At 41.0% G+C, this 26300-nt stretch overlaps 2 protein-coding genes across 2 annotated transcripts; one reads left to right on the forward strand and one right to left on the reverse strand.

Moving 5' to 3' along the window:
- Positions 1–224: 224 nt before the first annotated feature.
- LOC120020490 (40S ribosomal protein S28) lies at positions 225–8542 on the reverse strand. Its single transcript, XM_038964192.1, has 4 exons — positions 8471–8542; positions 8141–8188; positions 4209–4331; positions 225–346 (listed from the first exon to the last, which is right to left on the reverse strand). Exons 1-3 carry the CDS (start codon positions 8507–8509, stop codon positions 4209–4211), a joined length of 210 nt encoding a protein of 69 aa, XP_038820120.1. The 5' UTR covers positions 8510–8542; the 3' UTR covers positions 225–346.
- A 12222-nt stretch (positions 8543–20764) lies between these two features.
- Positions 20765–25727, forward strand: si:rp71-39b20.4 (potassium voltage-gated channel subfamily V member 2). The gene is made up of 2 exons (XM_038963301.1): positions 20765–22096; positions 25398–25727. The coding sequence occupies exons 1-2, from the start codon at positions 20765–20767 to the stop codon at positions 25725–25727; spliced, it is 1662 nt and encodes a 553-aa protein (XP_038819229.1).
- The last annotated feature ends 573 nt before the right edge of the window (positions 25728–26300 follow it).

Below are 26300 nucleotides of genomic sequence, written 5' to 3' on the forward strand. Positions count from 1 at the left end.
AGTGATGACCGCTGCTACTTCATCCCCTGTACTTCAAATTCAGCACCTGTATTACATTTTTTTTGCAGTACGAGGTGTGAATTCTATGTTGTAATAGGATAATCCAAATCACAAATTGGCATTAATACCATATTATAGAAAAGAGTACATTAAAATAAACTACCAAGTGCAGATCTCAGAACACGTCTACACATGTTGGCCATTGAACAGAAAAATGACAAATCTTTGCCTTGAACATTTTATTTAATTAACTTTGCACAAGTGAGATGTGGGGCCATTTTCAGGTGTACTGATGGGGTGTCATCTCCAGAGGCTCTCGTTTGGCATCGCACATCTTCCCCGACCACTGCAAGGAAAGAGGGAATTCATTAATTTACGCACATAGCTAACACTTTGAAAAAGCTAAATAACAGACCCAAGGACACAAAACTAACATGACCTCAACTTGTCCCTGGGATGATACACATGGAAGTAGAGATGAATGATTTCCCAGTCCACCTACACCATTATTCACATACCATGAAGCAGTAATTTTAGTGGTTGTAGTGAGTCGTTCTGAGCTCCCTCGAGGGCCATGGCCAGCAGCCTTGGTATTTAGTTCCCTTAGCTTCTGGTGCCAAGAACATTACATCAGTGAGTGTACTTGCACTGGTGGCAGTCTAAAAGCCGACCAAAAACATTACACTTCAGGAATGGAAACCACTCCTGCAGGATTGTTCCAGCCCTACTTGGGCTCCCGAGTGAAGCAGCGCTCTAAGCCACTACAGACACCCTGGTTCAATTCCAGGCTGTATCACAACCGGCCGTGATTGGGAGTCCCATAGTGTCGGCGCACAATTGTCCCAGCATCATCCGGGTTTGGCTGGTGTAGGCCGTCATTGTAAATAACAATTTGTTCTTAACCTCACTAGGGTAGGGGGCACTATTTTCACCTCCGGATGAAAACCGTGCTTAACTTCTTATGGCTGCAGGGGGCGTATTGAAAAACTGGAAAAATATGTGCCCATTTTCAAACGGCCTCTTAATCAATTTTTGCTCTTACAATATGCATATTATTATTACAATTGGATAGAAAACACTGTCTAGTTTCTAAAACAGGTTTAATTATTTCTCTAAGTGAAACATAACTCTTTTTACAGCCCATTTTCTATCCGGAAGTGAAATTTCCAAGAAGCTATGTCTCTCTTCAAGATACTCTCTATAAAAGGCCTTGGCACTTAGGACTGTAGAAACACGTCACACGCCTTCCCCTGGGTGTCATGCGGAAGTGAGAGAAAAAATGACTTGATTATCTCTGTCAGGGACTGAAAACAACATCTTGGAGTGAGAAGTGCGCACTTTATTTTTTTTTCTGGGCGCGAAGTAGGAACTGGACTGCGCTCCTGGAAAACCCTCGTTATAGGTGAATATGACCTCCGACTTCGATATTATTTGATACATGTCACAATATCATCCTAAAGTATGTTTTTTCAATATACTTTAATTATATTATTGAAATTTATTCTGGACTTTAGACGTGATGCGACGCAAGAATTTTGTCAAGACGGAGAGGTTAGCACGGCATGGCCAGTGTGCCATGCTAATTCAAGAGGGACATCGTTCGTTCTGGGTCCAAATGAAGACGGTTCTGAACAAAGGACCCTTTGGAGAACATTCTGATGGAAAATCAACAAAGATAAGGACCCAATTTGGGATGCTTTTTCATATATCTGTCGAACTGTGCTATCGCTAGCGTTTGACTAGAATCAATGCTGCTGTGTGTTAGCTATTGTAGTAAGCTAATATAACGATATATTGTGTTTTCGCTGTAAAACACTTCAGAAATCGGAAATATTGTCTGTATTCACAAGATCTTTCTCTTTCATTAGCTATCCACCATATATTTTTCTGAAATGTTTTCTGATGTGTAATTAGTAGTTGACGTTGGTGTCTGTATTTTCTCTGGCTACTGCCGTGCGATTTCTGACTGTAGCTATGATGGTGGCTAAGATGGTAGCAGTAATGTAAAACTGATTTATAGCTAAAATATGCAAATTCTTCGAACAAAACATAGATTTATTGTGTAACATGTTATAGGACTGTCATCTGAGGGAGTTTTTTCTAGGTTATTTAGGTTGGTTCTAGGTTAGTTTGGTTAGCTTTGTGCATGCTACTTGCATGCTACCGTTGCTGTGAAAAATGTCTGTCTGTCTTTTGTATTTGGTGGTGAGCTAACATAAATATATGTGGTGTTTTCGCTGTAAAACATTTTAAAAATCTGAAATATTGGCTTTATTCACAAGATCTTTGTCTTTCATTAGCTATCCACCATATATTTCTCTGAAATGTTTTCTGATGTGTAATTAGTAGTTGACGTTGGTGTCTGTATTTTCTCTGGCTACTCCCGTGCGATTTCTGACTGTAGCTTTGATGGTAGCAGTAATGTAAAACTGATTTATAGCTAAAATATGCAATTTTTTTGAACAAACATAGATTTATTGTGTAACATGTTATAGGACTGTCATCTGATGTAGTTTTTTCTAGGTTATTTAGGTTGGTTTTAGGTTAGTTAGGTTGGCTTGTGCATGCTACTTCATCCTACTTGTGCTGTGAAAAATGTCTGTCCTCTTTTTTATTTGGTGGTGAGCTAACATAAATATATGTGGTGTTTTCTCTGTAAAACATTTAAAAAAATCGGACATGTTGGCTGGATTGACAAGATGTTTATCTTTCAAATGCTGTATTGGACTTGTTAATGTGTGAAAGTTAAATATTTAAAAAAAATAGATTTTGAATTTCGCGCCCTGCACTTGAGCTGGATGTTGTCAGAGGTGTACCGATATCGGGCTTGCAGCCCTAACAGGTTAAAGTAAACTGCCTGTTACTCAGGCCCAGAAGCTATGATATGCATATAATTGGTAGATTTGGATAGAAAACTCTAAAGTTTCTAAAACTGTTAAAATAATGTCTGTGAGTATAACAGAACTGATATGGCAGGCGAAACACAGAGGACAACCCCCCCCCCCCCCCCCCAAATGTCAGCGTACCACTATTTTCAATGGCTAGTATTTTAATAATAAGGCCAAGTCCTCCCAGATTGCAGTTCCTAGGGCTTCCACTAGATGTCAACAGTCTTTAGAAAGAGTTTCAGGCTGGTTTTTGGAAAAGTTTTTCTAGGTGGCTCCCATTTTGGCTGTTGTGTTTCCAAGCGTGTGGAGGAAAGCGCGTTTTCTTATTTATCTCCGGTAATGAACATACTATTCTCCGTCTTAAATTGTATTGTTTATTTGCGTATTAGGATACCCAAGGTTTGATTATAAACGTTGTTTGACTTGTTTGGAAAAGTTTATTAGTAACGTTTGGGATTCATTATGTATGCATTTTGATGGAGGGAAACTGAGTGGATTATTGACTGAAGCGTGCCAGCTAAACTGAATTATGGATATAAAGGACATTATCGAACTAAAGGACCATTTGTGATATAACTGACCTTTGAGTGCCAACAGAAGAAGATCAAAGGCATTTTTTATATCGCTATTTATGACTTGTCGCACATGCTTGGTTGAAATATGATTTTCATGTGTTTGTATGCGGGGTGCTGTCCTCAGATAATCGCATGGTTTGCTTTCGCCGTAAAGCCTTTTTGAAATCTGACACGGCGGCTGGATTAACAAGAAGTTTAGCTTTATTTTGATGTATAACATATATTTTCAAGAATGTTAAATATTTGAATTTCGCGCTCTGCAATTTCACTGGATGTTGACCAGGTGGGACGCTACCGTCCCACATACCCTAGCGAGGTTAACTGACTTGCATAGTTAAATAAAAATAAATAAACAAACACAACTGCGCCTCAGGACCATGATTAACTGAATCAGGTGTGATAAGGTTAAAGCAAAACCATGTGCACACAACTACTTTCTAAGAGTACATTTGAAGGCCCTTACTATACTTGAAATCTAAGTTCAGGTTAAACGGGGAAAAAATTGAACATATTTTTTGCAATATTTCAAGTACTCCAATTATTATTTTTTACTTAATGCGGTTGTTTCTACGTAACAACGGTATGAAATTATTTAAAATACAATTTCGTTTTGGGCTTACTTGAGGTCAATTTGCAGTGTAAAAATTATTATAATTATGTTTAGGCCGCCCGACCATCTGCTCTGACAAATCGGCCCGTGGCTTAATCTAGTTGCCTGCCCCAACTTTGTATGAATAGTACTCACCTATCGTAGCCTCCTGGCTTCCCTTTCAGACTCCAGAAGTGTCAACACATCGCCTTCTCTGACTGGCCCCTTCACATTCCTGATGATGGACCGGTTGCTGTCATCCATGAACTCCACACGGACCTGAAAGAGAAAGGCAGGATACATTAGAACAGGGTTTCCCAAACTAGGGATTGCAAGAGAATCTGCGCTTGGTTCATAGTTGCGGTCGTAATAAACCGTGGTTTTAGTTTTATTCCCACAAATGTGGCCCCATCTTTTGAACGGTTTAAGCTACAAAATATGACTAATCACTGAAAGACTTTGGAACGAGTGCATAACGTTTCCCTCTACTATGCCCACAAGACCTTAGAACCGAGTGGACAAGACCAGGCACTAAAGCAGACTGGGGGAAAACAAAGATGTTATTTTCTACACAGAAGATCATACAACATTGCCTGACACCAATACCTTCGATGCATTTCAGTCACTTTACACTGTACTGTCGCCAGACTGATTTGTAATAGACTCATAGCTCACAAAAAAGTAAGGATGGACTGATTACTTTTAAATCAAATTAACATTGGGGTCATGATACAGTTAAAACCATAACTAGGGTGTTAGCGTCCATTGTTTGTTGCGTCACCAGTGATAAATTTGAAAACATGTAAACGATTTTACGACCCCCATTTCCACAACGAGTGCCTGACGCCGTTTGCCGAGGCTGTGTGTGAAGACAGGGTGCCGTGTATGAAGTATCTAATTTGCATTGTAATACATAAATTGTTACTAACTGTAAAGCATGAACTTAACCTTACTGGGCTTAAATTACTGTAATGTATTTGTACCGCCTAATTTGCATATCACCATAATAATTTAATTTCTACTTTCATAAAGACCTGTCTGCAACCTTTGACAGGGACCTAAATACTATTTAAATCAGATCCCATCTGAAAAGTGTTTAGTGAACTGGTCCATTTGTATCAATCCGTTGACAGTTGCCAACTACACCGAACAAAAATATAAAACACAACAATTTCAAATATTTAACTGTTACAGTTCATAAAGAAATCAGTCAATTTAAATAAATTAGGCCCTAATCTATGGATTTCACATCACTGGGAATACAGATATGCATCTGTTGCTCACAGATACCTTAAAAAAAAGGGGAAAAAGGTAAGAGGCGTGGATAAGAAAACCAGTCAGTATCTGGTGTGACCACTCGCCTCATGCAGTGCGACATCACCTTCGCATAGAATTGATCATACTGTTGATTGTGGCCTGTGGAATGTTGTCCCACTCCTCTTCAATGGCTGTTTGAAGTTTCTGGATATTGGCGGGAACTGGAACACTCTGACGTACAAGTCGACCGATTAAAATCGGCATGGCCTGAATAATTAGGGACGATTTAATATTTTCATAATCTGTAATTGGCATTTTTGGACGCCGATTACATTGCACTCCACGAGGAGACTGCATGGCAGGCTGACCACCTGTTACGAGAGTGCCGCAAGGAGCCAAGTTAAGTTGCTAGCTAGCATTAAACTTCTTATAAAAACAATCTTAACATAATCACTAGTTAACTACACATGGTTGATGATATTACTAGTTTAACTAGCTTGTCCTGCGTTGCAAATAATCAAAGCGGTACCTTTCAATTTATCATCGAATCACAACCTACTTCACCAAATGGGTGAAGATTTAACCAGCGCATTCGCAAAAAAAGCACTGTCGTTGTACCTAACCATAAACATCAATGCCTTTCTTAAAATCAATACACAAGTATATATTTTTTAAACCTCCATATTTAGTTAGGAGAAATTCTTGATAGCAGACAATATTAACTAGGGAAATTGTGTCACTACCCTTGCGTTCTGTGCAAGCAGAGTCAGGGTATATGCAGCAGTTTGGGCCGCTAGGCTCGTTGCGAACTGTGTGAAGACCATTTCTTCCTAACAAAGACCGTAATTAATTTGCCAGATTTTTACATAATTATGACATAACATTGAAGGTTGTGCAATATAACAGCAATATTTAGACTTATGGATGCCACCCGTTCGATAAAATACGAAAGAGTTGCGTATTTCACTGAAAGAATAAACGTTTTGTTTTCAAAATTATAGTTTCCAGATTTGACCATATTAATGACCTAAGGCTTGTATTTGTGTGTTTATTATATTATAATTAAGTCTGATTTGATATTTGGTAGAGCAGTCTGAGCGGTGGTAGGCAGCAGGATATATTATGACCTCAAGCCTATCAACTCCCGAGATTAGGCTGGCAATACTATAGTATAAGACCATCCAATAGTCAAAGGTATATGAAATACAAATGGTAGAGAGAAATAGTCCTATAATACTCCAACCTAAAACTTCTTAACTGGGAATATTGAAGACTCATGTTAAAATGAACCACCAGCTTTCATATGTTCTGAGCAAGGAACTGAAACATTAGCTTTTTTACATGGCACATATTGCACTTTTACTTTCTCCAACACAGTTTTAGCATTATTTAAAACAAATGGAACATGTTTCATTATTTATTTGAGACCTAAGATTTTTTATTTATGTATTATATTAAGTTTTTTTTTTTTTTAAGTGTTCATTCAGTATTGTTGTAATTGTCATTACAAATGTATATATAAAAATTGTCTGATTAATCGGTATCTGCTTTTTTCGGTCCTCCAATAAATCGCTATCAGCGTTGAAAAATCATAATCGGTCACTCTCTAATCCAGAGAATCCCAAACATGCTCAACGAGTGACATTGCCTGGTGAGTATGCAGGCCATGGAAGAACTGGTACCTTTTCAGCTTCCAGAAATTGTGTACAGATCCTCGCGACATAGGGCCGTGCATTATGCTGAAACATGATGGCGGCGGATGAATGGCACGACAACGGGCCTCAGGATCTCATCACGGACCTCTGCATTCAAAATTGCCATCGATAAAATGCAATTGTGTTAGTTGTCCGTAGCTTATGCCTACCCATACCATAACCCCACCATGGGGCACTGTTCACATCAGCAAACCACTCGCCCACACAATGCCATAACCAGCGTCTGCCATCTGCCCGGTACAGTTGAAACCAGGTCTGATCTATGAAGAGCACACTTCGCCACAGCGTGCCAGTGGACATCGAAGGTGATCATTTGCCCACTAAAGTTGGTTACGACGACAAACTGCAGTGCAGTCAAGATCCTGGTGAGCTTGAGGAGCATGCAGATGACCTTTCCTGAGACAGTTTGACAGTTCTTCGGGTGTGCAAACCCACAGTTTCATCAGCTGTCCGGGTGACTGGTCTCAGACCATGCTACAGGTGAAGAAGCCAGGTGTGGAGGTCCTGGGCTATCATGGTTACACGTGGTCTGCAGTTGTGAGGCTGTTTTAGAGTGGCCCTTTGTCCCCAGCAAAAAGTGCACCTGTGTAATTATCATGCTGTTTAATCAGCGTCTAGATATGCCACACCTGTGAGGTGGATGGATTATCTTGACAAAGGAGAAATGCTCACTAACAGGGATGTAAACAAATATGTGCGCAACATTTGAGAAGTAAGCTTTTTGTGCATATGGAACATTTCTGGGATATTTTATTTCAGCTCATGAAACATGGGACCAACACTTTACATGTTATGTTTATATTTTTTGTTCAGTGTAGTTTCTCAGGGATGAGATGCACAACATCTGTCAATACTTTGGATTTTCCATGAAATGCTACATAGCTAGTTGGCCGACTAGTGACCTCAAATGCCACCAACAGTCTACCTATACATGACAATCTTAGACATTAGCATGTGGCATAGCCAGAAGAACTACAGAATGTGAGAACTGAAGGACTAGTTTTCTGCACAAGGCGTCACCATTAGCTAACTTGCCATTGACATTCTTCTCAACTGGTTGGGTTGGCTAGAAAGTCAAAACTTTAACGTTCGCTTTTTCATAATGTAGTAACATACCTGGGTACACTGCCCCTGGGAACCCGTTCTCCCGAGCACCTTGGTGACCTGGAGAAGAAATTGAAACAGACAATTACACAACTGGGGTAAAGGGAGGGGGAAATAAAGAGCGTGTTCTTTAGCTATCGAGTTGTTAGCTACAGTAACTAGCAAATGGCTGCTGTAGTACTCCCAGCACGCGCAGGCCACCGAGCAATGAGGACCGATGCTCCGTTCAAGTATAAACGTGGTATTAACTTACCAAAAATGAGCTCAAATGAAACAATTAGTATTTACGAATTTAAATGTTCATGTATTTAAGATATTTCACAAAGGATTGGATTTTCTTACTCTAGCAAGCTTGATCGGCTGCACGCGGCTGGCATCCATATTGTCAGGTTAGACCGGAAAGGAAGTCACGTGGTGCGCAGTACAGTATATATTCAAGCTGTAATACAAAATATTTTAACCTCTTAATAAATCTACACACTTTATATTTTATTTATATTGTACATGACCTGCGTTTAAAAATAAATCTCCCTGAATTAAAAACATCGCCTATGTAAAAGAAGTGTAGATTTCCAGTTCCGGTAAACTGGTTCATTCATGTCGCATTCACATGCTCTACTATGAAACTGAACTAGGAAACGCTGACATTTCCTACATGTTAAATGTTTATAGAAATACATGTGCTGCGTTCAACCAGTTAGCATGTCGGACATTTCCGAGTTTTGATTAGCACTTGAAAGCGGCAACATAAATATTTTATTATCTCTGTTTCATTCCACTCTGTAAAATAGGGGGTGGGGGAACTGAGATGCACCATCTCTGATTATATGAATAATCAATGTGCTGCCTTTGATTTCTAATAATAGTTGTATAATACATTTTTTATATTATAGGTATATTTTAAAATAGCAAAGACAAAGCCTGATAAACTAATTAAAGCATTGTGTGGAGTATTTGACATCGATAGAAAGTAGAATTTCAAAGGACTAGACATAACAAATGCATTTGTAATGACACAAATATACAGTATATCAATAAAAATGTTTAGGCTACTACTGGACAACAGTAGTAGCCTATATTGGCTTGTGTTATGCTAATGTGAATCGGTACATAAGCCCATTATTACCCTAAACCAGGGTTCCCCAATTGATGGCCCGCAGGCCAAATTTGTCCCGCAAGTGATTTTATGTGGCCCAAGTTTTCTGAGCAAAAATACACTGAACAAAAGTATACATGCAACATGCAAGAATTTCAAAGATTTTGCTGAATTACAGTTAATGTAAGGAAATCAGTCAATTTAAATAAATTAAGATTTTACATGACTGGGAATACAGTCATGTATCTGTTCGTCACAGATTCCTTAGGGGCATGGATCAGAAAACCAGTCAGTATCTGGTGTGACCACCATTTGCCTCATGCAGCGCGACACATCTCGTTCGCAGTGAGTTGTTCAGGCTGTTAATTGAGGCCTGGGAACGTTTTCCCACTCTTCAATGGCTGTGTGAAGTTGCTGGATATTGGTGGGAAATGGAACACGCTGTCATACGTCAATCCAGAGTATCCCAAACATGCTCAATGGGTGACATGTCTTGTGAGTATGCAGGCCATGGAAAAATGGGATATTTTCCGCTTCCAGGAATTGTGTACAGATCCTTGCGACATGGGGCCGTGCATTATCATGCTGAAACATGAGGTGATTGCGGCAGATGAATGGCACGGCAATGGGCCTAGGGATCTCGTCACGGTATCTCAGTGCATTTAAATTGCCATCGATAAAATGCAATTGTGTTTGTTGTCCATAGCTTATGCCTGCCCATACCGTAACCCCACCATGGGGAACCCTGTTCACAACGTTGACATCAACAAACCGCTTGCCCACACGATGCCATACACGCTGTCTGCCATCTGCCTGGTACAGTTGAAACTGGGATTAATCACACTTCTCCAGTGTGCCGGTGGCCATCGAAGGTGACCATTTGCCCACTGAAGTCAGTTACAACGCCGAAGTGCAGTCAGGTCAAGTCCCTGGTGAGGACGACGAGCATGCAGATGAGCTTCCCTGAGATGGTTCTTCGGTTATGCAAACCCACAGTTTCATCAGCTGTCCTGGTGGCTCATCTCAGACCACCCCTCAGGTGAAAAAGCCGGATGTGGAGGTCCTGGGCTGGCGTGGTTACACGTGGTCTGTGGTTGTGAGTCCGGTTGGATGTACTACCAAATTCTCTAAAATAACATTGGAGGCGGCTTATGGTAGAGAAATGAACATAAAATTCTCTGGCAACAGCAATAGTGGACATTCCTGCAGTCAGCATGCCTGTTGCATGCTCCCTCAAAACTTGAGACTACTGTGGCATTGTGTTGTGTGACAAAACTGCACATTTTAGAATGGCATTTTATTGCCCTCAGCACAAAGTGCACCTGTGTAATGATCATGCTGTTTAATCAACTTCTTGATATCAGGTGGATGGATTATCTTGGCAAAGGAGAAATGCTCACTAACAGGGATGTAAACAAATTGAGACATTTGAGAGAAGTAAGCTTTGTGCATATGGGACATTTCTGGGATCTTTTATTTCAGCTCATGAAACATGGGACCAACACTTTACATGTTGTGTTTATATTTCTGTTCAGTATATATATATATGTGTGTGTGTATATATATATATATATATATCTATATATAATGTGTAAATATACAGTTAAAATGGGAAGTTTACATACACCTTAACAAATACATTTAAACTCAGTTTTTCACAATTCCTGATATTTAATCCTAGTAAAAAATCCCTGTTTTAGGTCAGTTAGGATCACCACTTTATTTTAAGAATGTGAAATGTCAGAATAATAGTAGAGAGAATGATTTATTTCAGCTTTTATTTTTTTCATCACATTCCCAGTGGGTCAGAAGTTTACATACACTCAAATAGTATTTGGTAGCATTGCCTTTAAATTGTTTAACTTGGGTCAAACGTTTCGGGTAGCCTTCCACAAGCTTCCCACAATAAGTTGGGTGAATTTTGGCCTATTCCTCCTGACAGAGCTGGTGTAACGGAGTCAGGTTTGTAGGCCTCCTTAAATCGCACACGCTTTTTCAGTTCTGCCCACAAATTTTCTATGGGATTGAGGTCAGGGCTTTGTGATGGCCACTCCAATACCTTAACTCCGTTGTCCTTGAGCCATTTTGCCACAACTTTGGAAGTATGCTTGGGGTTATTGTCCATTTGGAAGACCCATTTGCGACCAAGCTTTAACTTCCTGACTGACGTCTTGAGATGTTGCTTCAATATATCCACATAATTTTCCTCCCTCATGATGCTATCTATTTTGTGAAGTGCACCAGTCCCTCCTGCAGCAAAGCACCCCCACAACATGATGTTGCCACCCCCGTGCTTCACGGTTGGGATGGTGTTCTCCGGCTTGCAAGCCTCCCTCTTTTTCTTCCAAACATAACGATGGTCATTATGGCCAAACAGTTCTATTTTTGTTTCATCAGACCAGAGGACATTTCTCCAAAAAGTACAATCTTTGTCCCCATGTGCAGTTGCAAACCATAGTCTGGCTTTTTTATGGCGGTTTTGGAACAGTGGCTTCTTCCTTGCTGAGCGGCCTTTCAGGTTATGTCAATATAAGACTCGTTTTACTGTGGATATAGATACTTTTGTACCTGTTTCCTCCAGCATCTTCACAAGGTCCTTTACTGTTGTTCTGGGATTGATTTGCACTTTTCACACTAAAGTACGTTCATCTCTAGGAGACAGAACGCATCTCCTTCCTGAGCGGTATGACGGCTGCGTGGTCCCATGGTGTTTATACTTGCGTACTATTGTTTGTTCAGATGAACATGGTACCTTCAGGCGTTTGGAATTTGCTCCCAAAGATGAACCAGACTTGTGGAGGTCTACAATTTGTTCTGAGGTCTTGGCTGATTTATTTTGATTTTCCCATGATGTCAAGCAAAGAGGCACTGGGTGTGAAGGTAGGCCTTGAATTACATCCACAGGTACACCTCCAATTGACTCAAATGATGTCAATTAGCCTATCAGAAGCTTCTAAAGCCATGACATCATTTTCTGGAACGTTCCAAGCTGTTTAAAGGCACAGTCAACTTAGTGTATGTTACCTTTTGACCTACTGGAATTGTGATACAGTGAATTATAAGTGAAATAATCTGTCTGTAAACAATTGTTGGAAAAATTACTTGTGTCGTGCACAAAGTAGATGTCCTAACCGACATGCCAAAACTGTAGTTTGTTAACAAGAAATTTGTGGAGTGGTTGAATTAATGACTCCAACCTAAGTGTATGTATACTTCCGACTTCAACTGTATATATATATATATATATATATATATATATATGTGTGTATATAAATGTATATAGATATGTGTGTGTGTATATATATGTATATATGTATATGTGTGTATACATATATACACACACACACACACACACACACACACACACACACACACACACACACACACACAGCTCCTTTACTTTTTCCACATTTTGTTACAGCCTTATTCTAAAATGTATTAAATTGTTTTTCTTTCATCAATCTACACACAATACCCCATAATGACAAAGCAAAAACAGTTTTTTAGAAATGTTTGCTCATTTCTTAACAATAAAAAGCTGAAAAATTACATTTACGTAAGTATTTAGATCCTTTACTCAGTACTTTGTTGAAGCACCTTTGGCAGAAATTACAGCCTTGAGTCTTTTTCGGTATGACGCTACAAGCTTGGCACATCTGTATTTAGGGAGTTTGTCCCATTCTTCTCTGCAGATCCTGTCAAGTTCTGTGAGGTTGGATGGGGAGCGTTGCTGCACAGCTATTTTCAGGTCTCTCCGGAGACATTAGATCGGGTTCAAGTCCGGGCTCTGGCTGGGCCACTCAAGGACATTGTCCCCCGTAGCCGTTCCTGCGTTGTCTTGGCTATGTGCTTAGGGTTGTTGTCCTGTTGGAAGGTGTACCTTCGCCCCAGTCTGAGGTCCTGAGCGCTCTGGAGCAGGTTTTCATCTAGGATCTCTCTGTAATTTGCTCCATTCATATTTGCCTCGATCCTGACTAGTCTCCCAGTCCCTACCACTGTAAAAAAATCCCCACAGCATGATGCTGCCACCACCATGCTTCATTGTAGGGATGATGCCAGGTTTCCTCCAGACGTGACGCTTGGCAATCAGGCCAAAGAGTTCAATCTTGGTTTTATCAGACCAGAGAATCTTGTTTCTCATGGTCTGAGAGTCTTTAGGTGCCTTTTGGCAAACTCCAAGTGGGCTGTCATGTGCCTTTTACTGAGGAGTGGCTTCCGTCTGGTCACTCTACGATAAAGGCCTACAGTGCCTTGCAAAAGTATTCACCCCCTTGGAGTTTTTCCTATTTTGTTGCATTACAACCTGTAATTTAAATAGATTTTTATTTGGATTTCATGTAATGGACATACACAAAATAGTTCAAATTGGTGAAGTAATATGAATAAAATTACTTGTTTCAATTTGTTTTTAAATAAACTGAAAAGTGGTGCGTACATATGTATTCACCCCCTTTGCTATGAAGCCCATAAATACGATCTTGTGCAACCAATTACCTTCAGAAGTCACATAATTAGTTAAATAAAGTCCACCTGTGTGCAATCTAAGTGTCACATGATCTGTCACATGATCTCAGTATATATACACCTGTTCTGAAAGGCCCCAGAGTCTGCAACAACACTAAGTAAGGGGCACCACCAAGCAAGGGGCACCATGAAGACCAAGGAGCTCTCCAAACAGGTCAGGGACAAAGTTGTGGAAATGTACAGATCAGGGTTGGGTTATAAAAAATATCCAAAACGTTTAACATCCCACGGAGCACCATTAAATCGATTATTAAAAAATAGAAAGAATATGGCACCACAACAAACCTGCCAAGAGAGGGCCACCCACCAAAACTCACAGACCAGGCAAGAAGGGCATTAATCAGAGAGGCAACAAAGAGACAAAAGATAACCCTGAAGGAGCTGCAAAGCTCCACAGCGGAGATTGGAGTATCTGTCCATAGGACCACTTTAAGCCGTACACTCCACAGAGCTGGGCTTTATGGAAGAGTGGCCAGAAAAGAATAAGCAAACATGTTTGGTGTTTGCCAAAAGGCATGTGGGAGACTCCCCAAACATATGGAAGAAGGTACTCTGGTCAGATGAGACTAAAATGTAGCTTTTTGGCCATCAAGGAAAATGCTATGTCTGGTTTAATAAGGGGAAACATTTAAATGTCTTGGAATGGCCTAGTCAAAGCCCAGACCTCAATCCAATTGAGAATCTGCTGTACATCAGCGGAACCCATCCAACTTGAATGAGCTGGAGTAGTTTTGCCTTGAAGAATGGACAAAACTCCCAGTGGCTAGATGTGCCAAGCTTATAGAAACATACCCCAAGAGACTTGCAGCTGTAGTTGCTGCAAAAGGTGGCTCTACAAAGTATTGACTTTGGGGGGCGTGAATAGTTATGTGCGCTCAAGGTTTCTGTTTTTTTGTCTTATTTCTTGTTTATTTCATAATATAAAATATTTTGCAACTTCAAAGTGGTAGGCATGTTGTGTAAATCAAATGATACAAACCCCCCAAAAATCTATTTTAATTCCAGGTTGTAAGGCAACAAAATAGGAAAAATGCCAAGGGGGGTGAATACTTTCGCAAGCCACTGTAATTGGTGGAGTGCTGCAGAGATGGTTGTCCTTCTGAAAGGTTCTCCCATCTCCACAGGGGAACCCTGGCGCTCTGTCAGAGTGACCATCAGGTTCTTGGTCACCTCCCTGACCAAGGCCCTTCTTCCCAGATTGCTCCATTTGGCCGGGCAGCCAGCTCTAGGAAGAGTCTTGGTGGTTCCAAACATCTTGCATTTAAGAATGATGGAGGCCACTGTGTTCTTGAGGACCTTCAATTTTTGGTACCCTTCCCCAGATCTGTGGCTGGACACAATCCTGTCGTCTCGGAGCGCTACGGACAATTCCTTACGACCTCATGGCTAGGCTTTTGCTCTGACATGCACTGTCAACTGTGGGACCTTATATAGACAGGTGTGTGCCTTTCCAAATCATGTCCAATCAATTGAATTTACCACAGGTGGACTCCATTCTTGAGATGTTTCTACAACTTGATTGATCAATTTACTTATGTAAATAAGGTATTTCTGTTTTTAATACATTTCCAAACATTTCTAAAAACATTTTTTCGCTTTGTCATGATGGAGTATTGTGTGTAGATTGCAGATTAACTTGTTTAATTCTATCCATTTTAGAATAAGGCTGTAACGTAACAAAGTGGAAAAAGTCAAAGGGTCTGAATACTTTACAAATTGAATTGTGATACAGTGAATTATAAGTGAAATAATCTGTCTGTAAACAATTGTTGGAAAAATTACTTGTGCAATCACAAAGTAGATGTCCTAACCGACTTGCCAAAACTATAGTTTGTTAACAAGACATTTGTGGAGTGGTTGAAAAACGTATGTATATGTGTATGTAAACTTCCGACTTCAACTGTATGTGTACATATACACTGCTCAAAATAAAAAAGGGAACACTTAAATAACACAATGTAACTCCAAGTCAATCACACTCCTGTGAAATCAAACTGTCCACTTAGGAAGCAACACTGATTGACAATAAATTTCACATGCTGTTGTGCAAATGGAATAGACAACAGGTGGAAATTATAGGCAATTAGCAAGACACCCCCAATAAAGGAGTGGTTCTGCAGGTGGTGACCACAGACCACTTCTCAGTTCCTATGCTTCCTGGCTGATGTTTTGGTCACTTTTGAATGGTGACGGTGCTTTCACTCTAGTGGTAGCATGAGACGGAGTCTACAACCCACACAAGTGGCTCAGGTAGTGCAGCTCATCCAGGATGGCACATCAATGCGAGCTGTGGTAAGAAGGTTTGCTGTGTCTGTCAGCGTAGTGTCCAGAGCATGGAGGCGCTACCAGGAGGCACATCAGGAGACGTGGAGGAGGCCGTAGGAGGGCAACAACCCAGCAGCAGGACCGCTACCTCCGCCTTTGTGCAAGGAGGACCAGGAGGAGCACTGCCAGAGCCCTGCAAAATGACCTCCAGCAGGCCACAAATGTGCATGTGTCTGCTCAAACGGTCAGAAACAGACTCCAAGAGGGTGGTATGAGGGCCCGACGTCCACAGGTGGGGGTTGTGCTTACAGCCCAACACCGTGCAGGACGTTTGGCATTTGCCAGAGAACACCAAGATTGGCAAATTCGCCACTGGCGCCCTGTGCTCTTCAGAGATGAAAGCAGGTTCACACTGAGCACATGTGACAGACGTGACAGAGTCTGGAGACGCCGTGGAGAACGTTCTGCTGCCTGCAACATCCTCCAGCATGACCGGTTTGGCGGTGGGTCAGTCATGGTGTGGGGTGGCATTTCTTTGGGGGGGCCATGTGCTCGCCAGAGGTAGCCTGAATGCCATTAGGTACCGAGATGAGATCCTCAGACCCCTTGTGAGACCATATGCTGGTGCGGTTGGTCCTGGGTTCCTCCTAATGCAAGACAATGCTAGACCTCATGTGGCTGGAGTGTGTCAGCAGTTCCTGCAAGAGGAAGGCATTGATGCTATGGACTGGCCCGCCCGTTCCCCAGACCTGAATCCAATTTAGCACATCTGGGACAACATGTCTCGCTCCATCCACCAACGCCACGTTGCACCACAGACTGTCCAGGAGTTGGCTTTATGCTTTAGTCCAGGTCTGGGAGGAGATCCCTCAGGAGACCATCCGCCACCTCATCAGGAGCATGCCCAGGCGTTGTAGGGAGGTCATACAGGCACGTGGAGGCCACACACACTACTGAGCCTCATTTTGACTTGTTTTAATGACATTACATCAAAGTTGGATCAGCCTGTAGTGTGGTTTTCCACTTTAATTTTGAGTGTGACTCCAAAATCCAGACCTCCATGGGTTGATAAATTTGATTTCCATTGATAATTTTTGTGTGATTTTGTTGTCAGCACATTCAACTATGTAAAGAAAAAAGTATTTAATAAGAATATTTCATTCATTCAGATCTAGGATGTGTTATTTTAGTGTTCCCTTTATTTTTTTGAGCAGTGTATATATATATATATATATATATATAAAGTTGTTTTGTTATTTTTTTAAATTGTTGGACATACAATACTGTAAAAACACCAGACAATCAGCTCCAAGGGATTTTAATTTTGGAAATCTGTTGCAAAGTAGTCACACACATAATAGAGCGATATACAGTTGACGTCAGAAGTTTACATACAGTTAGGTTACATACACTTAGAGTCATTAAAACTCGTTTTTCAACCACTCCATACATTTCTTGTTAACAAACTATAGTTTTGGCAAGTTGGTTAGGACATCTACTTTGTGATTACATCTACTTTGTGATTACACAAGTAATTTTTCCAACAATTGTTTACAGACAGATTATTTCACTTATAATTCCCTGTATCACAATTCCAGTGGGTCAGAAGTTTACATACACTAAGTTGACTGTGCCTTTAAACAGCTTGGAAAATTCCAGAAAAATTATGTCATGGCTTTAGAATCAAATCAAATTTATTTATATAGCCCTTCTTACATCAGCTGATATCTCAAAGTGCTGTACAGAAACCCAGCCTAAAACCACAAACAGCAAGCAATGCAGGTATAGAAGCTTCTGATAGGCTAATTGACATAATTTGAGTCAATTGGAGGTGTACCTGTGGATGTATTTCAAGGCCTACCTTCAAACTTAGTGCCTCTTTGCTTGACATCATGGCAAAATCAAAATAAATCAGCCAAGACCTCAGAAAAAAATTGTAGACCTCCACAACTCTGCTCCATGGGAGAAATTGCCAAACACCTGAAGGTACCACGTTCATCTGTACAAACAATAGTACGCAAGTATAAATACCATGGGACCACGCAGCCGTTATACCGCTCAGGAAGGAGATGAACGTACTTTAGTGCGAAAAGTGCAAATCAATCCCAGAACTACAGCAAAGGACCTTGTGAAGATGTTGGAGGAAACAGGTACAAAAGTATCTATATCCACAGTAAAACAAGTCTTATATCGACATAACCTGAAAGGCCGCTCAGCAAGGAAGAAGCCACTGTTCCAAAACCGCCATAAAAAAGCCAGACTACGGTTTGCAACTGCACATGGGGACAAAGATCGTACTTTTTGGAGAAATGTCCTCTGGTCTGAGGAAACAAAAATAGAACTGTTGGGTCATAACGACCATCGTTATGTTTGGAGGAAAAAGGAGGCTTGCAAGCCCGAAGAACACCATTCCAACCATGATGCGTGGCGTTGCTTTGCTGCAGGAGGTACTGGTGTACTTCACAAAATAGATATATATTGAAAATATATTGAAGCAACATCTCAAGACATCAGTCAGGAAGTTAAAGCTTGGTTGCAAATGGGTCTTCCAAATGGACAATGACCCCAAGCATACTTCCAAAGTTGTGGCAAATGGTTTAAGGACAACAAAGTCATTGTATTGGAGTGGCCATCACAAAGCCCTGACCTCAACCCTATAGAAAATTTGTGGGTATAACTGAAAAAGTGTGTGCGAGCAAGGAGGCTTACAAACCTTTACAAACCTGACTCAGTTACACCAGCTCTGTCAGGAGGAATGGGCCAAAATTCACCCAAATGAATTTTGTGGGAACCTTTTGGGAAGGCTACCTGAAATGTTTGACCCAAGTTAAACAATTTATAGGCAATGCTACCAAATACTAATTGGGTGTATGTAAACTTCTGACCCACTGGGAATGTGATGAAATAAATAAATCACTCTCTCTGCTATTATTCTGACATTTCACATTCTTAAAATAAAGTGGTGATCCTAACTGACCTAAGACAGGGAATTTTTAGGAATTGTGAAAAAACTGAGTTTAAATTTATTTGGCTAAGGTATATGTAAACTTCCGATTTCAACTGTATATGATCATATACAAATGTAAGCAAGGTTTGAAATTATTATGTTTTAGTCAAATATTATATCTGTTTGGGCTTGTTGTGGTCAATTTGCAGTCTACAAATGATTTATAATTATGTTTCGACCCCCTGACCATCCACTCATGAAAGATATTGTCCCACAGCTGAATCTAGTTGATTTTCCTTGTCCTAAACTGTTGGTCTTTCTGGGTCTGCCTCTACCTGATTCTTTGTCTCTCTCTGCTGTGGTGGATAAAATATTCATTCCCTTTACCAACTTTCTTGTCATTTTCTTACAGTAGCCAATCAAGTTTTGAATGTTTGTACATTTTGAATTATAAAACCATTGTAATATTCTGCCCTAGAGTACATTTAAAATGTGTTCCTTCATGTGGTAATCAACACAGATGACTGTCAGCTAGATGTCAGAGTGGAGCTTGCAGACTGTGCCGGACTATAATGAACATACAATGTAGGCCTACACGACTATAACTCAATTTTTAAACTGTGTGCTTCTTGCAATTCAGTCATGACCAAAGTTCTGAGAAATAATATTCCCCACTATGTTTTTATATGGGCAATCTGCAGTTAAGCGTGATATTCCAGTTTACATTTTTTTAAATATATTTCCACACTATTAGGTCGAAAAAACACTCTGAAATTGTGAAAATTATGATAATGTCATTTTTGTGTTAGAGCTGTTTAAAAAAAAAATGATGAAGGAATTTCAGCCTGTTTAGCAGGGATGGAACTTTTGGCCCACATCATGACTTCACAATGTGATCTGATTATAATAGACCAATGACTGGGGGTGGGCTCTAGACCATCCTGTCAGCCAATCAGTGCTGTGTATGTAAATCCTAACGCCATCAGACTGAGCATTTCAAGGACCAAACAAGGCTTAGGGAAATAAATGATTAAAAAAATACATACAGTATGTGGAGTTATTTTCATTAAATAAACACACAGTGATTTATTAGACATACAGTGATGATTTAAAAATACAATTACAAAGACTGCATGGGGCTTTAAGTCCAAAAATGGATATAGCAACTGCAGCTTGCTGCTTTAAGGTATAAATACCGTCTAGGCCAGTGTAATAAGAGGGGAATAAGGGGGAAATAAGTGATCTGCATGATAAAACTGCAACCAAATTTGGTTTCTCGTGTGATTCACATGAAAAAAGTGGAGGTTGGAGAAGGCATAGATGTGAAGTTATACAAAGGTTGTCGTTTACTGGGATTCCTTTTCAGTTTGAACTGCATGTACCTGTAAGCCTTTAATAGCCTTGTCACAAATGGGTGACTGCTGTCTCTGCTCTGCCTTTCCCTCCTCCCAGCACCAAATCCTTAAATCACAACACTAATCCTCCCGGACAGTATTTTTAACTTCCGTTAGGACAGAAAGAACAGCAATGGGATTAGAGAATCAGCGAGGAGGATGAATCCCCAACTCATGCTCTTGATCTTCTTGCACGTTGAATCAAACACGGAGTAGCTTTTTCTCTCCCTGCTGAATTTGTGAGGAAAGGAAAAGGAAGAAGAAAGTCTTGCCGTTGTTGTTCTTTGTGTCAAGGAATGTGAAACGTGTGACATATTGGATTTGTTGGTAAGGTCTTTACTGATTTAATTTTCACTAGGTGAGCAGGATTGATAATTCAAAACATTTCCTGCCCTCTGAGGGGTCGTACAATGGAACAACCTTCAAAAAACCCTCATCACCTAAAAAAGCTGAAAAAACGGCGCTCCAGTTTGTTTGCCAGCGTGAAGCTGAACACCAGCTTATCCAAGAGCATTGAAGAACCAGACGCTACCTTCCCCTTTGCACAGGAGAGCTCTGTGAAAGCATGGACGTCCATGGACAACCTGGACAACCCTGCTACTCAGACAGTGATCCCGAAGGAGAACGGGCCCGAGAAGAAAAGGGAGGAGAAAGAAAAACGTGTCGCCAGACAATCCAACATAGTCACCATCAATGTCGGTGGGAGAGTCTTTCACATACCTATCCATCTGGTTCTCCGCTACCCCAAAACCAGGATTGGCTCTCTGGCCCTCTGTACCGATCCTGTGAAGAGGATGACACTCTGCGACGACTACTCCGTCCGCAAAAATGAGTTCTTCTTTGACCGGGACCCCACTTTCTTCCACTACATCTTCCACTTTTACTGCAGCAACGTCATGTGGGTGATGGAGAGTCTGTGTCCCCTCAATTTCGAGGAGGAGATGAACTTCTGGGGTCTCCGCATGAGGGACACTCCGAGGTGTTGCCGCATGCTGTTTGAGGAGAAGGTGGATGAGATCAAAGATGGCCTGAAGGTCAACCAGGAGCTGATCGACGAAATCAAGCCGGCCCACAGGGATGAGGAGGCCATGTTCAAGACCATGTTCCTGGGAGGTTTCCGCAAGGCCCTCTGGGACCTGATGGAGAACCCCTACTCCTCTTTAGCGGCCAAGGGCTTCGCCGTGTTCTCCAGCCTCTTCGTCCTCATCTCCATCGTGGCCATGACACTCAACACGGTGAAGGAGCTGAGGAAGTACACTATCTACGGCAAGACCTACATGGAGTGTGTGGAGATCGTCTCCATCGTCTTCTTCACCTTTGAGTACTTCCTGCGGCTACTCACCACCTGCGACATCAAACACTTTGTGAAAAGCGGCCTCAACTTTGTGGACCTGTTGGCCGTCATGCCCTACTTCATCCAGATCATCTTTGAGATTTTCACAGATGTTGATGATGCTGGTGCCCAGGAGGACCTGAAGACCATGGCCAGGGTCAGCAAAGTCAGCAAGGTGCTCAAGGTGGTCAAGCTCATGCGCATCTTTCGCATCCTCAAGCTGGCAAAGCATTCCACGGGAATGCGGGCGTTTGGCTTCACCATCCGGCAGTGCAGAGAGCAGGTGTGCTGCTTATTCCTGTTCATTATCATGGGCATCTTCACCTTCTCGGCCCTCATGCACTCTGTGGAGCTGGACCAGCCAGGCACCCCTTTCAGCAGCATCCCTGATGCCTGGTGGTGGGCCGCAGTGAGTAAACAACTTCAAACTCCATATCAGGGGTATTCAACTCTTAACTTACGAGGTCCGGATCCTGTTGGTTTTCTGTTCGACCTGATAATTAATTACACCCACCGGGTGTCCCAGGTTTAAATCAATGCTTGATTAGAGGGGAACAATGGAGAAAAAAAAGCTGTGGAATTGTCTTCAAAGTGCAGAGTTGAGTTTGAGGGCTCTATATGTTTTGTATAATATGCCCTAAATCTCAGTTATTTTTCTATGGTATGATATGGCATTCCTGTTCATTGACACTTCTAGTATAGATTTTTCATCCTTTTAACTCTTATTTGAACTCTCTCAATTGATGTTGCCAGTTGCAGCATACATAAAGGATCCATTTCCTGTTTGTGGTTCACTTCAATCATGAGGAAACAGGCCCAACAAGGCTTTTCATGACCAACGGGGAAGGATGACAAAAATACTTCCCTGACTTTTGTTTTTAATTTCTGAGTTGGATAATGTACAGTGCCTTCAGAAAGTATTCACACCCATTTACTTTTTCCAAATGTTGTTGTGTTACAGCCTGAATTTAAAATGGATTAAATTGAAATGCATTTGTCACTGGCTTACACAATACCCTATCATGTCAAAGTGGAATTCTTTTTTCAAAATGTTCACAATTTTTTTTTAAACCTGAGTCAATAAGTATTCAAACCCTTTGTTATGGCAAGCCTAAATAAGTGCAGTAGTAAAAATGTGCTTAACAAGTCACATAATAAGTTGCATCGACTCACACTGTGTGCAATAATAGTGTTTAACATGATTTTTGAATGACTACCTCATCTCTGTACCCCACACATACAGATAATTGTAAAGTCCCTCAGTCGAGCAGTGAATTTCAAAACACAGATTCAACCACAAAGACCAAGGAGGTTGCCTCGCAAAGAAGAGCACCTATTGGTAGATGGGTAAAAATAAAATAGCAGGCATTGAATCTCTTTGAGCATGGTGAAGTTATTAATTACACTGTTGATTGTGTATCAATACACCCAGTCACTACAAAGATACAGGCACCCTTACTAACTCAGTTGTAGGCAAATGGTGACTTTAAAACTGTTATAGTTTAATGGCTGTGATGGGAGAAAACTGAGGATGGATCAACAACATTGTAGTTACTCCACAATACTAACCTAATTGACAGAGTGAAAAGGAAGCCTGTATAGAATAGAAATATTCAAATACATGCATCCTCTTTGCAACAAGGGACTAAAGTAATACTGCAAAAAAATGTGACAAAGCAATTAACTTTCTGTCCTGAATACAAAGTGTTATGTTTGGGGAAAATCTAATACAACACATTACTGAGTACCACTCTCCATATTTTTAAGAATAGTGGTAGCTGCATCATGTTATGGGTATGCTTGTAATCATTATGGACTGGGGAGTTTTTTAAGATACATATATTTTTTTTAATCTACGGAATGGCGCTAAGCACAGTCAAACTCATAGAGGAAAACCTGGTTCAGTCTGCTTCCCAAAAGACACTGGGAGATGAATTCTCCTTTCAACAGGACAATAACGTAAAACATAAGGCCAAACCACACTGGAGTTGTTTACCAAGAAAAGTGAATGTTTCTGAGTGGCCGAGTTACAGTTTGGCTTTAAATCTGCAAGACCTGAAAATGGTTGTCTAGCATTGATCAACAACCAACTTGACCGAGATTTAAGATTTTTGAAAATGATACATGGCCAAATGTTGCACCATCCAGGTGTGGAAAGATCTTAGAGATTTACCCAGAAACACTCACAGCTGTAATCGCTGCCAAAGGTAATTCTACAAAGTAAATGAGATATTTCTGTATTTCATTTTCAATAAATTTGCAAAAATGTCTAAAAACATGTTTTCACTTTGTCATTACGGGGTATTGGGTGTAGATGAATGAGAAAAAATCTAGGCTGTAACAAAACAAAATGTGGAATAAGTCAAAGGGTATGAATACTTTCTAAAGGCACTGTATTTGCGTATGGCCTTTTCAGCCTTTTACCTCATATTTTAACTCTCTCAATTGATGTAGCTAGTGGCGGTATATATAAAGGATACATTTGTGGTTCACTTTCATCATGAGGAAACAGGGTCAACAAGGATTTTCACGACCAACTGCGAGTGATGACAAAAATACTTTGCTGACTTTAGTTTTGAATTTCAGAGTATGATAATGTATGGATGGATGCATGGGGCATGACATTGTGTTCATGCATCATAGTCTGTGTGTCTTCCTCTTTGGTGGAGGACATTATAGGCTTTATCTCCAGGCAGCTGTTAACTTTTACGTGTCTAATCTTGTCTAATGCCATGTAATGCCTTTCGTTTCAAGCCATGGTTTACAGACTGATTAGAAAAGTTGGATCCCTGGAGGTTGAATTGGTCCTTGTTATTCCCAGAAGTATTTCCGGACCTGACATACTGTACATGACTTGTGCTGTAACTAACATCATGATCAACTACCATAATTACCTAGATTAGTATCAGGCTTATTCTCAAGGTTTGTCTCCTTCACTTGGTTGGATTCTGATTCAAGTGAAAATATACAGTATGTTCTGTCTTTTCGTTGTCAGCAAAATAAACCAGGCTGTAGCGCAGCCATACTCACCTGGCAGACCTGACTAAAACGGGGTCAATAAGGACAGCGGGTCCTGATTTATATGTATAAATATTTTTTTTAGGAACTCAGTCAGGCTTTCAACTTACTGCTGTTGAGAGTTGTAATAGTAGAATGGCTGCACAAGGTGGAATTAATTTGTTAGTGCATGGGAATTTTTCCTCTTGTAATGTTATTCACTGACAGACCTTAGAGTGCTATTTATAACCTGTCAGAAATTTCCATTTGATTAACTACTGGCCATGTTAGCTAAATGGGTATAGTTAGGCTATCCAGCTATCAAAATCTTAGTTATCATGGCCAGATTACGTGACCAGGGGCCTCGACCCCCAGGGGGCCACATTGATTTAGTTGAGTAATTTAGGTATCACATGAACACACATAAGACATGAAAATATGTGTTGAATTTCCAGCAAATTTGTTCTCTCTGCCAACAAGAGGGGTGTGAACAGTTTAAACAGCTTGGGGTCACAAGGGTCGCGATGTGGGGGTTTGTGACGATGATGATAAATTACAATATCCATCCGGACCTTTGCCATCTCAGAAATCTGTGTGACCAGACCTTCTCTAATAGTAGTTGAGTACTCCTGGTGTTCTGTATAGTATGTGGCTTTGACTAAAATGTTCTTTGAGATGAACACAACAAGACCATTTCCTTCTTCGTCCTACAGGTGAGCATCTCCACTGTGGGCTATGGTGACGTGGTGCCCATCTCCTATCTGGGTCGCTGCGTGGCATTTGGCTGCATCTCCTTTGGCATTATCCTCAACGGCATGCCCATCTCAATCCTCTTCAACAAGTTCTCCGACTACTACGCCAAGCTCAAGGCCCAGGAATACACCCAGACTATAGGCCCGGGTGTACGCACCTTCCAGCTCAAGAAACGTCTGCGGCGCAAGTTCGATGGCTGCTTCGAACCACAGCCTTCGGACGACTCTGATGACGATTATGACACCGCATACAATCCAAACAGGAGTCAGAGCCGTGCGGGCGCCGAGTGAGACCCTAATGGCAACGCCCCTTAAATGCCTTTCTCGCCTTCACGCTGGAGACTAACGCCCCCATCTGCCTCTGACTATATTCTAAGCCGGGATGTAGGAAAGTAAACATTGGGCAAAGGGGGTGGTGGGGGTGGGGGATTGAGGCTGAGCCAAGGGGAGATAAACCGTAAGCTACAGCTTAGACGTGGCACGCTAAGGGTGACTCCTCAGTCAAATGGACAGGAATTACCCCCCATCGGGATTGGTTTCTAAGAATAGCACCTGATGCAGTTAAGCTGAGTGGAACTAACTTTTTACCAGGCATTCATGCCTATAACAGAGTAACGACCAACGTTTATTAGACTATATTGCACAAACCACTTCAGAAGTTGAGAGATGGTAGCCAGTAGGCCTATGACTGCTCCGTTGGATGAAGTGCTAATATACATTTTTTTGGAGGCGGCCTCAGATCTATAAAATGTGCAGGCTGTACATTTTCAAATCAACACATGCAATTAGGCCTAATTAGTTTATTATAACATGATAAAAGACACTATTGCAGTTGGATGATACTTCCAGTAGGCAATTACTTCT

Source organism: Salvelinus namaycush, chromosome 25 (assembly GCF_016432855.1).
Source record: "Salvelinus namaycush isolate Seneca chromosome 25, SaNama_1.0, whole genome shotgun sequence".
Taxonomy (NCBI): domain Eukaryota; kingdom Metazoa; phylum Chordata; class Actinopteri; order Salmoniformes; family Salmonidae; genus Salvelinus; species Salvelinus namaycush.

Bases quoted from the DNA above. Each gene is read 5' to 3' on its own strand.
- LOC120020490 (XM_038964192.1), bottom strand. From the start codon at position 8,509: ATGGATGCCAGCCGCGTGCAGCCGATCAAGCTTGCTAGA. The intron at 8,189-8,470 runs GTAAGAAAATCC...TTTCTTCTCCAG, and splicing joins AGCCGATCAAGCTTGCTAGA to GTCACCAAGGTGCTCGGGAG. The intron at 4,332-8,140 runs GTATGTTACTAC...TTTCTCTTTCAG, and splicing joins CCCAGGGGCAGTGTACCCAG to GTCCGTGTGGAGTTCATGGA.
- si:rp71-39b20.4 (XM_038963301.1), top strand. From the start codon at position 20,765: ATGGAACAACCTTCAAAAAACCCTCATCACCTAAAAAAGCTGAAAAAA. The intron at 22,097-25,397 runs GTGAGTAAACAA...TTCGTCCTACAG, and splicing joins ATGCCTGGTGGTGGGCCGCA to GTGAGCATCTCCACTGTGGG.